Raw genomic sequence first — 14,660 nt, 5'->3', positions numbered from 1 at the left:
TGACCAAAGAGGTGCTGAGGTAATTCCTGCTCTGTTGACAACTGTGAACAATTTATGTTTTCTCACATTGTCATGGTACCTTAGCACTAGAAGTCTGCTCTGCTTTTGGAACTGTGAAGGCTTGTATCCTGCATCCATTGTCCAGAGAAGTGCCCTTCTTTAGCCATCTTGAGCAATGAGATGATTGGACACAAAGTTAATGATGTATATCCTCTCTGTTTTCTGTTCTACTTGAACCTCTTCCTTGTCTGTTGAGGAGAGGTATGTTGCTCATGGCTCCAACCTTACCGTGATCTAACCATACACCTTGAATTAATGAAAGAATTTCAAGGTACAGCAGGATATCTGCTGAAGAGTTTCTGTCACTGTAGCAAACTACAACTCTTCATTAAAGTGAGGCTTAATGATTCTCAGATTTAAAAGCCACAAAAAAGCTAATTAATTGCTCTGGCACCTGCATTACACAAGGTTTAACTCTCCAGCCAGTAATTAATTATTTTATCAGATTCCACAGCCCCTAACTGAGCTTTGCTGGAAAGTTATAGAAACTTTGAAACTTCAACAATCAAAAGCTGAAGAGTGTGCTTGAGCATTTTCTGACAAAGCAGCATTTCATCAGAAAACAGTGGTTTATCAAAACGAAGAAGCTCTATGCGAGTCTCCTGGTGGAGCAGTGCTTCGTGGACGTGCAGCTGGAGTTCTCATAAGCTTTTTCTTTGTGCCCAGCAGGCCCCAAGGGGTGGTTGAGCAGCTTGGCTCCTCCAAACCACCCAGCTCTGGGTGCAACCTCACGAGCAGACTGTTCTGGCCGTGGGACATCTAGGCCTCCCAGAGGTGGGACAAACCTGCTCTTTTTGGATCTGGGACAATCCTTTTGCCATGGGCATGATCAGGAATCTCCCCCAGTTTTCTACTATAAAAAGGTCCTGAAAGCCTGAGAGTCTCAGCTGAGCTTGTGCATGCTGGTTCCTTGTTGGTAACCCGGATGATCAGATGAAGTTTAGCAGATTCTACCTTTGAACTGAATGTGAGGGAAAAGCTTTTGGAAAATGACAATTTCTTCTGAGGTTTCATGGCTTTATGGATATAAACATGCTGAACTTTGCTTTGTGTTCAGCTAATGATCTACCATAAGTTAACAATATCGTGCTGTTCCAAAAAAGACAAATGCCATGCTGAGATGTATAAACAGGGCCATAGCATGCAAGACACGCGAAGTAATTCTACTACTTTGCTCAGCACTTGTAAGGGCCAAACAAGGACACTGTGTCCATTTCTGGGCACTGGTCTGCACTAAATGTGGAGACATGCTGGAGAGAGGCCAGAGGACTGAAACAGGAATAATCTGAGCTCAGGAAAAAATCTTTATGGAAAAAAAATTAAATTAATTTAATTTGCTTTGTCTGAAAAAAGAAGAGAAAAGGGGGAGGTGAATTCAAATCCCAAATAAGGTGATTATGAGCAGGGAGGCACTGGCCTGCATGCAATAAATGGGAGAAGACAGGCTTAAGCTATAACAAAAGAAACGTTCAAGTTAGACTTGAGAAAACATTTGCTTTGGTAAGAGTAGAGAAGCATTGAAGTAGGCTGCCCTGGATGTCTGACAGGTCTTCTTCCTCAAAAAGTTTTAGAGAAAATATGCCAGGAATTGCACTACTATTGCTGAGCCCTTCTTGGGCTAAGGGGCAGCTGCATGATCCCTTGAGATCCTTTCCAGCTCAGCTACTGTAGGTAGTTGAGCAGCTGCTGTTTGTAGATTGTGGTTAGTTACTGTTTGATTGATAAGCACTTCATATGTAATATATGCTATGAGTGTGCCATTCAGTTCTTTTCACCCAAAGAATAAAGATTTATTGAACATTTCTGGGTTTTCTGCATGATTTAGTCTGACAACTAAAACATTCATTCAACTAGCAAAATGGTACCAATTGCTGTAGCCTTTTCAAATACCCACAGCTGTACCCTGGGTACCATCTCTCTCCACCTCAGCTGTTTCTGCCATGACAACAGTCACCTGATGTCTCACCCGTTCCTGGAACCACTTTCAGTTCCTCCACTGAAGCTTAGGTGAGATAGCTGCTACTTCCACTTCCAAGAGAGTTCAGAATCAAGATGTCTGGTATTTAACAAACAAGAGTGGAAAAAATATTGAAGATTACTTTTAAAAGGGAAGGGGGATTAAAAATATGGCTGTGTCAAAAAATATGAAAATGACTACTCATTTTTAATATTTTTCTTCCATAAGTAATATTATGGAATTGCATTTGCTGAATATATGTACAGGGAAAAGGTGTTCTGCACTGAAGAGCTTATAAGCAAAGAATTTAAGTGCTAATACTAAATAATGTTTTACATGTAAGAACATTTGCAAAGGAAAAAATAGCAACGGATCCCAACCTTCCATCTTAATTCAGTTGCTTGTTAATTTAATCTTCTTTTATTTATTAGCTGAAAACTGCAGGACCACAGTAATTTTTTCTATTAGTAGTACCATTTCCACCTATAGTTTGCTAAGTTTTATGTCTGGAGTCATGCACTAGCAGGTAATTCAATCATTGGCTGTATAATGCTTTCCTTTAAATCTAATTAAAGAAAAGAGAACCGAAGGAAAATTTGCCACAACAGAAGTTGATACTAGAGGATATTATCTGGCAGCAAGCTTGCTACTGTTCATTGGGAAATAAGTATTTTCAAATACAGTCATCCTCAGGCATGGAGAGCACTTGAAAGCAGCTGGGAGACCCGTGTCTCCCAGTAAATGAGTTTGGTTTTCCAGCTATAGCTGGTATTTAGGTATGGAGAGTTGTAAATTTTGACACTGAGATTTATGAGGAGGGAAGCATATACTTAGTTTTGCTTTTTCTGGGTATCATTTTGTGCCAGTGCATATTTGGATATTTATCCCTTAATTTGCTGCCTCAGGGATATTCTTTGTATATACACAACCCATCTTGTTCCCAGACAGCATTTCTGGTGTTATTTCAGTTCTATATTCTGTCCCTGAGAACAACCAGTTGCAAGTTATCCAGGAGGATACCAAGTATTACCCTGTACCATGAATGACTTTATTATCATTGTCTATTCCATTGTCATGCTCTTGAATGACATCTTGGACTACTAAGTGCTGTAAATGCTGTTTTAAAATTAACTGTATTTTACCAGTTTAGGTCTTTTGACTTTGTCTACTGTGAGAAAAGAGGAATAAGAATGTGAGTTTATTTTTTTCTACATTTAATACTTCAGCTATGTACTCTCTGGTGTAGAAGAGTTGTTCCTAAATATTCAGTAGCATCAGCCCAAACCCCTCCATAGCATCCCAGCAAACTAAATTACATTGTCTATCTTGTTTCCTTTTCCATAAGCGCATAACTCCAAAGGTAAAAAAAAGGCTTATTAAAGGAAAAGCAGAAAAATAGAGTAGTAAATCACCAGGCTGTGGTCTCAGGCTCGCTGTCTTCCCGCAGTAGATGGGGAAGTCACTGACCCCGTCCCACCTTGGTTAAGTCCTGTGCACATTCCTTGCCCAGGCTCAGGGGACCTCGTTGCTGGCTGTCTCCATCTCTACGCCTGAAGGAGCATGCAGTCCCCCAGGTCTCTTTGCCATCTGGAAGGGAGTCAGGGGAGGGGATGAGCTGGGCTAAACAGCATTAGTCAGACCATCCCATCACTTTGCAGTGTCTCTTCAGAAATTATTCTCCCTGTTTCAAACATCTCACCTCTAAATGCTGGCCCTGCCTGTGCTGGTCCTCACCTCAGTACACTGTATTGGCACTTTACTACTGTTTATATCTTTTCTGAAACCATAAGTGGTGGGATAAAGATGACCTTTCCCTGACTGAAACATGGAAAAGTGTTTTGTTCTTCAGTCTGTTTGGCACTGTGCCAGGAAAAATGATATTAGCTCAACTGGTTAGAGCTTGTAGAGCATGGTGCTAATGACACCAAGGCTGAGGGTTTGATCCCTGTGCAGGCCATTCACTTAAGAACTGGACTAGATGATCCTTGTGAGTCCCTTCCAACTTAGAATATTCTGTGGTTCTGTGAACCCAAATGCTTGGGGACACTCACTTGTTGCACTGCTCTGTCACCTCCTAATCCTGGTTCTGGTTAAAGTTCTGTCATCCAGCTGTCAAAGGGCCACATGCCAATACCTAGAGCTATTTTGATATCTAGGCAAAGATTTGATTGCTCTTGCCAGTAAAAATGCACTTGTTCAAACCAGGGCCAAAGAATAGTTTAGAGTGGACCCGTCACAGAGAATTGCAGTGTCTGCCCAGTTGTCTAGGTGCGTTGACCACAGAGGTGTGAGAACGATGTGAGCTTTGTCTCTCTTCTCTCGTTGACTGCTGCATCTGACCTTCATTATAACAAAAATATATGAAATAGTTCCAAGTGCTTGGTGGTCATACAGCATGCACCATCATTAAGACTGGCTACTAGAAGAAGTCCCATGATCACAGTTTTTCCCTGCAGTAGCTCTTTTTTTTTACCTAGGTGAAGATCAAATATGCATTTAATGCATAATAAGGCATTCGTATAAAAAGGTTCTCAGCAATTAAGAAGTGCTTGATGACTTCTTTCAGCAATTAACTGTCCTCAGAATTAACAATGTATGCCTAGCTTCTACTTCGAATTTGACTAACTTCAGATTTTTATTACTAGCTTTTAGACCTATTCCAAATAGGCTGAAGAGCTATTCATGAATTTTTTGTTCTACCTCCTCCCCCAGAGCTGTAGTCATTTTCATATACCATAATTAAGTTAGTTCTTCATTTGGGAAGCCTGTAGACGTGCTTGAGCATGGAGAAGCTGCAATATTTCTCATCCCCAGGAAGCAGGGCTGAAAGGCTTCTGTAGCTAAGCTTTCAATGATATGATTACCAAACCTTTCAAGCCTTCATGATACCTTATGGAGAAATATCTTGGTTTCAAATGATTCCCTGAAAGTCATTCTCCCTTTCAATGTGAAAGAACTCTTTCTTGTGACTTGGTTTCATTTTTAGCACGGATAAGTTCAAACCAGAGAGTTAAGAACTATGTATGGAAAGGAGGGGATGAACCAACACCAAAAGATTATCAGTTATTTGTTTCAGAGAAAGGTTTGATTCTTACTGCATTTGATGCTTCCTTATTTCCCACTTGCCCATCCAGGTCTCACAGTGTGCTCTGCTCATGGATGCCTCATCGTAGGTTTTACAGCATCTCCTGTGACCAGTCACACCAGAAGATTTAGGCCACCTTAAATGTGTGACAGAAAATCAGGCAGCTGACATTGTTTGAGGAGGTGTGGCTGGTGTCACAGGAGTGCCTGGCTTTGTCTAGGTTGTAAGGTGTCCCAGGTGGGTTGTTGAGTGGGGCCAGCTTCGGGGACATACTGAGGGGGTGATTTGACAAAGCAGGACCATCGTGGCGATGTGGGGCACTGGTGTGTAGTTGGGATCACTTTTCAAGTCTTTCTTTTGCAGTTCTCAGAGATGGGCTCTCCGTAATGCTTTGATTATGAAGAAAGAAGGACTGCTGAATAGTTGTTTTGCAATGGAGAAGACAGAGGGAGAAACACCAGCACTGTGGTTCCCACCTTGTTGCTTATCTCCCTGCAAACATGTGCCCCAAATCCTCTCTGTGCTGTATTAAGGAAAGAAAAAGCTTAGACATTACGACATCTGCTTTCTTACATCATCTTTACCAATTTTGCATCCTATAACTCCCTGGTGAAAAGAGGAACAATGACTTTATATAGCTGCTGCTTGATTCTTTTGCTATTTACCTGGAACACTGCTGCCTATGGGCCAAACCAGCGGGCACAGAAGAAGGGAGACATTATTCTCGGAGGATTGTTCCCCATTCACTTCGGAGTGGCTGCTAAAGACCAGGATCTAAAATCAAGACCAGAATCAGTGGAGTGTATAAGGTAAGCTTGTAAAAGGGAAAATAAAAAGTTTTGTTGGGGAAGTCTTCACCTTTCTTGACTTGAAGTGACATTCTATACATTGTGTAAATATACATTGTAATCTGATGCTTTTAGAGGCAATTGGTGTAAATAATAGAAAAAACAAGTTAAACAGTAACATAAATAATATTTGCACAGTGAAAGAGGGCAATCTTTGTACTACCTGGAGCTGCCAAAATAGGAATATACTGATCTATCTAGCCATTCACAGTGGACATTTGATTAGTATCTGAAAATTAGCTTTCCTAGCAGAAGGATGTAAAAGAACGCATAGTGCCATTTAGTTCATTTGATTAAAGTAATGCATAGCAAAACATCTTGGAAATCAGATTTTATTGGGGTTTTTTTCCACGTCTGCCTGTCACCTTCTACGTTTTTACAAACAGTTTAGTTGCCTAAACAAGTGGATAGGTGAAAGTGAGACAGGTCACTGCTTTTGAAAAATCCTACTGAACACATAAATGTCTCTTTAGGACCTTTACAAAGGTCAGACTTTCCTCACCCAGAGTCCTTTTCTTTTGTGTAAACAGTGTATATAGGTTTTATCTTTAGTGTTTGGCAGTTAAACCTGGAGGGACAAATGCACATGAAAACAATTTCTCTTATTACTGAAATGTAGCCATTTTTGTGATGAGACATGAGGAACTTTTAACCTTACAACCCTGCACATAATACACAGAAAAAGTGGAAAGTGAGACAGAAAGTGATTACAACTGGAACGTCATATAAACAAAATATAAGAAATTCATGTGGACCTCTCCCATGACCATGCACAGGAAAACACTTCAGTGTTATGGGGCTTCTTCTGTAATCATATGTGAAAAAATTATGTACCTGAAATTATTTGGACCTCTCATCGTACACTGGGGATCTAGTATAGTTGTGTTGCAGATGGCAATGAAGAATGGCTGACAGCACTCCTGCTATGCTTACAGATTTCAGGTGTGATTTCCCACTGAGACACTGAGCAAGACACGTCCATCTACATTATGAGATCATCCCCAGATGTTCTCATAGGGAACACGCAGAAATGTAATTAAGCAGAGATTATTTTGGCTTCTTCTGTGCCAGCACAGGAAAGTCATGAACTAAATGTATGTGGAATTTCTACTTCATGGAGCAAGAAACTCTGCCAGCATTCCAGCATTTTTTTTTTTCTCTCCCAAATGCAGCATTTTAAAAGTGGAATGCAGGAAAGCAGTGGATGCTTTCAGCTCCATTGTCTTCTTTACCTGCTCCAGGCGGAAGGCAGGACAATGTAGATATTTGCAAACTGAACGTAGTTTTCAATTCTGTCGATGGTGATTGAGTCTCAGTGACTGTCTTGAAATGGTCACATTATTGAAACAAATCACTGGAAAATGTTCTGCCACAAGTACTACGAGTGTGTGGTTGCCAAAAGGCATGGTAATGAGGTAGCACTGCCAACAACAGGCAAATCCTGAAAAGCCAGACTAGGTGTTTTAAGGACACAGTGGGAGATCTTCTGGGTGGCATTTGATCTGCTAAAAGGCATCCTCCAGCTGAAATTTGCCTGGATAAAATCTGTGTTCCTCTTACCCCTGCACCAAGAAGCTGCAGGTGCAAAAGAGAAAAAAGGTGACTGCAGAGGCAGGCATTTGTGGCATTTGCTGCTATCCTTCAAGGAACTGGATAACTTGGGAGTTGACAGCATAATGCAAAAGGAGAAGAAATGAAGGTCAGAGATCTAACTGCAAGGCAGTAGAAACTACGAAAGGAACAAGGGAATGATTGGACCAGAGATGACTGGAAATTCCTCATTGCACACATCTTTACCAGCAAATGTCCATTTGGAGGACCTGTTTAATTCAAAAGAGGTTGGACTGAGAAGACTTTTTGAGACCGGTCATCAGATTGTAATGATGGAGACAATTAATCAATGGGAACATTTATGTGTATTCCTTGTTATTGGTACATGTCAAATTGAGAGCAGATATTTTTCCTGAAAGATTTTTTATTTTTAGAAGTATTGAAGACAGAAAATTCCTCTGGCTGGAGTTGTACAAAGATCTCTCAACATAGATATGGTGGTTCTTTTTGGGTTTGGACTCCCTCATTAGGTATTAGGCTGTGGCAGGGTTGTGCATGCCGACTCTTGAGTCCAATACATTCTTCAAGTCAAGAGTAAGAATCTTACATATCACATGTGAGTTTCCTCAGTTCTGGGCAATAGACTAGCCTGGTATTATCAAACCCCTATTTTTGGGGGGAGAAAAATATATATATGTTCTAGTTTCTTCACAAAGTAAACCTGTCCAGTCTTGCAGCCTCAAGAACTTCAGTAGACCAGGAAATAAATGTGACTGTACCTGGTTAGTCAAACCAAAGGTGCTAAATCTGCCCCATACCTTTAACTGCCCTTGTCACCCTTATCTGAGCCGCCTTCACCACTGCTTTATGTTTTCAGAGCAGAGGCTAATCAGTGTTATACCTGCCCCCTTTTCAGATGGCTGTGTGCAGCTTAATCTCTGAACTACACAGGAAGATGTGTCTCATATCACATAAGCAAATTAGACTCAGGTCACTCTGGGAGTATGAGTATCCTCTCTCTCTACTCATACTCTCCCACACCGGGCTGCAGCAGCAGCAAGTCACCAGACCATGTGAAAAGCTCCTTGCTTTGAAACCAAGACCTAAGGGTCCCACTGAAACCCTGTGTGTGGTCTATTTTGGAGTTCAGTATCAAGCAACTTAAAGTAATGTGGTTTTCCTTTCTTTTGACGACTGTTCAACCAAATCTGTGCTATTTGGACATTTTCTCCCATATTTAGCTCTTGTTCAGTGCCACGTTTATGCTCTCAAACAGGGCTTCTCAAAATGGATAGGATAGTTTTCTCTCCACTTTTTCAGTTTTCACCTTCTTCATGCTCTTGTGGCACAACATCTTTCTCTGCAACTGAGCTTACATAATGGCCTGAACATACTGTGCATACTTTGCACATAATTATTCAGAAAATTATATACATAACTCAGCAGTGAAAGGAAAAGGGAAGAGTAACAATCTGTCTTTTTGTGATGTTGCTACTGAAAAGGCATCTTTGTGCTTTAAGCAGGGAGTTGTAGAATCCAAAGTGAAAACATACTTGTGATTTTGCCACACTAAATGTCAGATACGAATACAAAAAGTGAGAGCAGTTTCGTTTCCTGTTTATTGTTTCAGCAATCAAGGACCCCGCATTTGATAGAAACACACCCTCTGTCTTTGTGTGCCTCAGGTGCTGTTGCAGCAACTTTCCTTATAACATTTGCTGATGCATATCTGATGTGTGCAGTGGAGGCAGAGGCTGAGCACAGCACAAGCAAGCCCTGACCCCCATTCCATTCCCTGTCAGCACCCACAGAGGCCTATTCACAACCAGATTTCTCTGCCCTTTCTCGATTTCGGGTAGATTAGCAGTAGTGGTCATGGTGGTATCGTTAGTCTTATTCTTGGCATTATTGCACAGATGGACCATACCCACGTATTCCTCTTACCATAATGAACTGCTTGCAGTAAGGATATATCTCTCCTGAGCTGAGATACAGTGTTGTCAATATGGTGTTGCTAGGTCATAATTTTTAATGATATTTCCTATATTCTGATCAGCAGTCTAGCCAGGTTCCCACACTGTGACACATAGCTTTTAGGATGTGAAACTGTGGTGAGACGTTCTCCCCATGTCATAGTGCAGGACTTCACAGAGTATAGCTCCAGGACTCTTTAGCCCACTGAGTCTGTCTGTCCATCTGAGAAAACAGAATTTAAATTTTAGCCCTTAAAGATGTATTTGCTAATCCCACTGCAGACCTGAATGTGTAACAAGCTATTTAGGATTTTTTTCCTGAGATGAAATTATATCCTTTTTCACTTTTTCTTCCATTCACCTTCTAAACTGTAAATTAATTTATTTTTTTTTTTTTTTGTCTGCACAATACCCATAGTCCTAGACTGTAAGAGGGGTAAGCAACTCATTATACCTGCTGACTGCAGGTCTTCCCTTTGCATAGCTTAGAAATAACAGTGGTAGTAGCAGCAATAACATGTAATTAATTTACTGGAAATCTAGAGAGGACAGAGAAATTAGTATGTGCATGCAACCATTAGAGAAGGAGGGGTGCTGGTGTGAGACAAAAGGCATATGCAGGCTTTGCCATCATTTTTGAATATAAGTACCTGTCAGATATGGGAGGGTAAGTGAAAGCTGTATTCAGAGCTTTTACTTTTTCCTTCTTTTCCTTCATATTCTATTGCCTAGTGCCTTGTAAGTGTGATAAATGAATACACATGAGGTTGTGAATTCTTTCGTTATGAAGACCAACCAGGATCAGGACCAATTTCCCTGCTGGATGCAGACAGTAAGATCTGTTAAAACCAAACCAGACAAACAAACAGGGGATGGAACTATGGGGAGCTTAGACCATGAAGTGGCCTTGTGTCTCTTAATTTATGTACCCTTGCTTTGAAACACTGAGACATTTAAGCCATTCTGAGCACCATTTGACAGATACATTTATTATGTAGAAAACTGGTCTGCTGCACATCTGTCCTCTGCAGATGTGGCACTTACAGTGAGGATTTGTGGAGGTATTGTTTCTGATTTCTCTCTCTCTGTTTGTGCTCCTCTCTGAGATTAGAAAGATCAGTGGGTTGAGTACCCTGGCAGGTTGCAGAATAGGCAACAGAGGGGAAACATTTACAGAATTGGTGTAAATAAAAATTCCCATCCACACTTGTGGGCTCTGAATTATTTACATTAAACTCTCATTTAGAGCTTAATGGCCACTTTTTATAACAGCACATCTCAGAAATGTTAAAATACAAGACTATGCGAACATACCTGTAAAGTAATTTGCCAGAAAATGAATTTTGGAGGGTGCTTGTTTTCCACCAGGAAAATACCAGTGACTATTTAAATATTCTGGAAATCTAATGAAAGTTTGCTTCTGTTAGTAAATCCTGTGCAGTTTCTTTATGGAAATTACCAGACAAATTTCTGCATGGATGACAGAGCATTCCAGTGACTAGTCAAATTAATCACAGCAGCAGCGTAGCCCAGGAGGTCAGCTGCATCAGTGTGACCTACTGCCAGGTTCAAAGGCTGCTCTTACCAATCACTCATGTACACATCAAGCCAGGAGGAGCCTATCTGCAACCCCTTTCTGGGATCTTACAGTACAATAGGAGAGAACTTATTCACTAAATTTCCATTCATAGAGATTGAAAAAATCTTGCTTCATTTAGATCAGTTTGACAGCACTACCTTCATCTGATCATATCTGTATTACAGTACTGATACAACACTGTATCAGTTAACAAGATGAGAGCTTGTCTGAAGATCTATCAGGAATTAGAGAAGACAAAGTGAGGAGTGGTGTCTCCATCCCATCTGATCCTCTTCTCCTGATCTGCTCATGCTGCTACCAACAGAGGTGCAACTGAAGAGAACTGCAGGTCTCCTGCCTAGGTTAGTTTGAGATAAATTATTGAAAGCATTTCAAAGGTATTTTGGAGTCCGGCTCCCAGAAAACTGACCCTACTCTCCTTTCTCCTCTAAAATAAAAACATCCAAATTCAAGTACCTGAAGTAGAGGCCTTATAATGTAAATATACACTAATTAGGAGCATATGTCGTAAAGGAAAATAAAAGCAACTGTGTATCATGGACCTTAGTCTGCATTTACTGAATTAAATATCAAATATTTATTTGAAGTCAAGGGTAAGACAGTCCAGTTACTTCACTGCTTTTGAAGATACCATCTGAAGATACCACCTTGTGATATTTAAAAAAAAAAAAAAATTCCTGTCAAGCAGGCAAAATAACTTTGTGTCATACTTTACCTGTATAATTTAGTGTAAACAGGCTTAAATTTACTTTTACATATACTCAAATGTGTGAATCTTTTCACAGTAGTGTAGTGGTACCTTTGAACTTTCCAGCTTCTCAGCAGTCTTCCCTTTATATATAGAAAATGCATTCAGATTTTGCTCTTAGATGTGCCTGAATATGGTCCTTGCTTCAAATCCTATTCATATTTTAATTAAAAGTATCTGTAAACACACATAAGTTTTTAAAAAGAAGTGTCACAAAACCCCTCCTTGCTTCCATTTATCCCAGTGTGCATTAGTGACCAGTGGTGTGACCAACACATCTTTCTGTACACAGCACTCACTGACTAGATCCCTCTGATTTCAGCCCTTTTATTTCAGAGCACTCTCATGACATCTTGCTCTTTAATGGTTTGAAACTAAAGCAAAATATTCTAAATGGCCAAACTACTTCTAACAGTAATCCACACTCTCATGTTTCTAAAGAGTAATGTTAATAAAGCTAATTGTCCCTTTGGTCACAAGTTATAACTAAGCATTTTCATTGGCCTCAAAGTTTTTGACCTAAGAGATCTGTACTGAAACTGTGCTGTCTGGTCTTTGAGCTCAACCTCAGAGCTGAACTTCATTTGGAAGCTGGCCAAAGATGTCTGGAGGAGGCGAAGTCAAGTTGAATAAATGAAGTTTTTAAGACTTAAACCTTAGCTGTGATATCTTTAGAAATTCTGATCCCAGGTGAATCAGATAAAACTCCTGGAATGGAAGTAATGTGACTTTGTTCATTCAGCTTTGAAAACGTCAGCCATAGCTAACATCAATTTTGAAAGCAATTAATTTAATCCAGCAATTAAAAATGTTCAGATCATACATCTCAGAGATTGAAAGTTTTTGATTTCATGAAGCTTATCTTTAGAAATCTTCACCTTGGTAATGGAAACATTTCTCAAAGCATTTCAAAATGGAACTTAAGTGAAACCTAAAATTTAGCATTTCATGTAGAATCTGTTCTTGGGCAGGCTATTTTTCCAGGCTTTTCCAGTTCTGGGGCTTGTTATTTTTCCCAATGGATCTCAAGCATAAGAGCATTGACACTTTCCTGTTTTCAGCTGTAACTCAACACAAAACTGCAAGCTAACTGCTATCCTGACCCATAGTGCATTCCAAGGAAGGGCAGGTTTCAGTTCATGAAATATTCTGCCATTCCAGCTGACTTACCCTGAAACGTGGCAACCTCACAGGCACACAGCTGATTGCCTGTGCAACTTTACAAGAGAAAACACAGTAAAATTTGAGAATAACATGTATCAAAGATACTTTCTTCCTGCTGCTTTCCACAAAGAAGTTTGTCTCTTTTTTTGATAAGCAGTCATCCTGCATCAGTTTCTTTCCCTGCCAGCCCATTCAGTGCCTGAAACGAGGACTCCCAGGTCCTGCAGCACATTTGCACCAGTCCCCTGCTCTGGGTTAGCTCCGTGCACAGGTGCAAGATAGTCAGAAAACTCAGCTTCTCCATTTTAGAGAAGAGAGAAGGCTTCAAGAAACAGTTCCAACTTCACAGGCCAGCTCTGAGGGCATCTTCTGAGTTCATGTCTAAAGCAAATATATGAGAGTACCATAAAAATGAGAAAAGTTACTCCTTCAGTGAAGGCACTGAAATATCTAATTAACAAGTTAGCAATTTACACTAGGATTGGATTTACATTTATAGCATGTCTCTGTTCTCTGCTGTAAACAGGCTGACTGCGCTCTCTCTCACAAAGTGAAGTGTGTGATGTGAGGCCAAATTTCCCCAAGCAGAGCTCCCAGGCACCTGTGCATCCAGCAGTAGGCCAGTGCTGTGGCTCAGCCTGCTCTGCCTGCCTAAAGCCATGAGGAGCTGACACACAGAGTATCCCTGAGCCCAAATCCCTGGCAGCATCACACTAAGCACAGGCTTAGCAGACACTGCCATCTGCATTCAGAAACATGTCAGAGGAGCCTGGAAGGAAACCTCGCAGGTGTAGCTTTGTGTCAGAGCATTTGCTCAGGCATCACGAGATCCAGGTTTAGGGTCCTGAGCAGAAGGGGCAGGCCAGAGTCAACACTCCAGACATGCTATCTTTCACAGATTTTAGGGGACTTAGAAAAGTTCATCTCATACTCATGATCTCTGAAGTGAACTCTCAAACTGAAAAGTTATAAGCCAGATCTAACCATAGCACAAATGTGCCTCTTCTGTAACCACTGAAGACAAAAGCAAAATTTTCTAAATTTAGTAGGATGCAAGAAATGGCATGAGTTGCTTTTGCCTTTTGTATCTGGAATTCTTCACTCTGTCTTTGCCTCAGTCCTAGATTCCTCTCTGCTGTTTCCCTCTTTCTCACTCTATTTTATTTTTATTTTTATTTTTGCTCCCCCAGGTATAATTTTCGAGGCTTCCGGTGGCTCCAGGCTATGATCTTTGCCATAGAAGAAATAAACAGTAGCCCAACTCTCCTTCCCAACATGACCTTGGGATACAGGATATTTGACACTTGTAATACAGTCTCTAAAGCCCTGGAGGCCACACTGAGTTTTGTGGCCCAGAACAAGATAGACTCCTTGAACCTGGATGAATTCTGCAACTGCTCAGAACATATCCCTTCCACCATTGCAGTCGTGGGGGCAACCGGCTCTGGCGTCTCTACTGCTGTGGCCAATCTGCTGGGACTCTTTTACATACCTCAGGTACTCTTCCACCTTGCTTGTTTGGGTTATGGAAGTGGTCTGCTTCTCTGCTCTGCAAAGATTAAACAAAGATTGTTTAATCTTTGCCATTTCCAATAGAACTTCAAGCAGAGAAACAATACAAAGTGTAGGGGGTTTCTTAATGGTAGAAATATGTCTTGCTAACAATTAGCAGTC

At 40.7% G+C, this 14,660-nt stretch overlaps 1 protein-coding gene across 2 annotated transcripts in view; it reads left to right on the top strand.

Moving 5' to 3' along the window:
- Positions 1 to 14,660, top strand: part of CASR (calcium sensing receptor) — a 75,078-nt gene that overhangs the window by 27,558 nt on the left and 32,860 nt on the right. The window contains exons 2-3 of one of the 2 annotated variants that reach the window (XM_051779470.1): positions 5,473 to 5,911; positions 14,177 to 14,483. In XM_051779470.1, coding sequence (XP_051635430.1) covers positions 5,727 to 5,911; positions 14,177 to 14,483 — 492 coding nt within the window. In that variant the 5' untranslated portion in view covers positions 5,473 to 5,726. Of the gene's footprint in view, positions 1 to 5,465; positions 5,912 to 14,176; positions 14,484 to 14,660 lie in introns of both variants that reach the window. The other variant, XM_051779469.1, reaches the window with a different exon arrangement.

The sequence above is a fragment of the Manacus candei genome, unplaced genomic scaffold, assembly GCF_025592945.1.
Source record: "Manacus candei isolate 608988 ecotype Guabito, Panama unplaced genomic scaffold, ASM2559294v1 h1tg000014l, whole genome shotgun sequence".
NCBI classification, from domain to species: Eukaryota; Metazoa; Chordata; class Aves; order Passeriformes; family Pipridae; genus Manacus; species Manacus candei.
The sequence above is the reverse complement of the archived record's forward strand: the minus strand, read 5'-3'. Positions and strand labels throughout refer to the sequence as shown.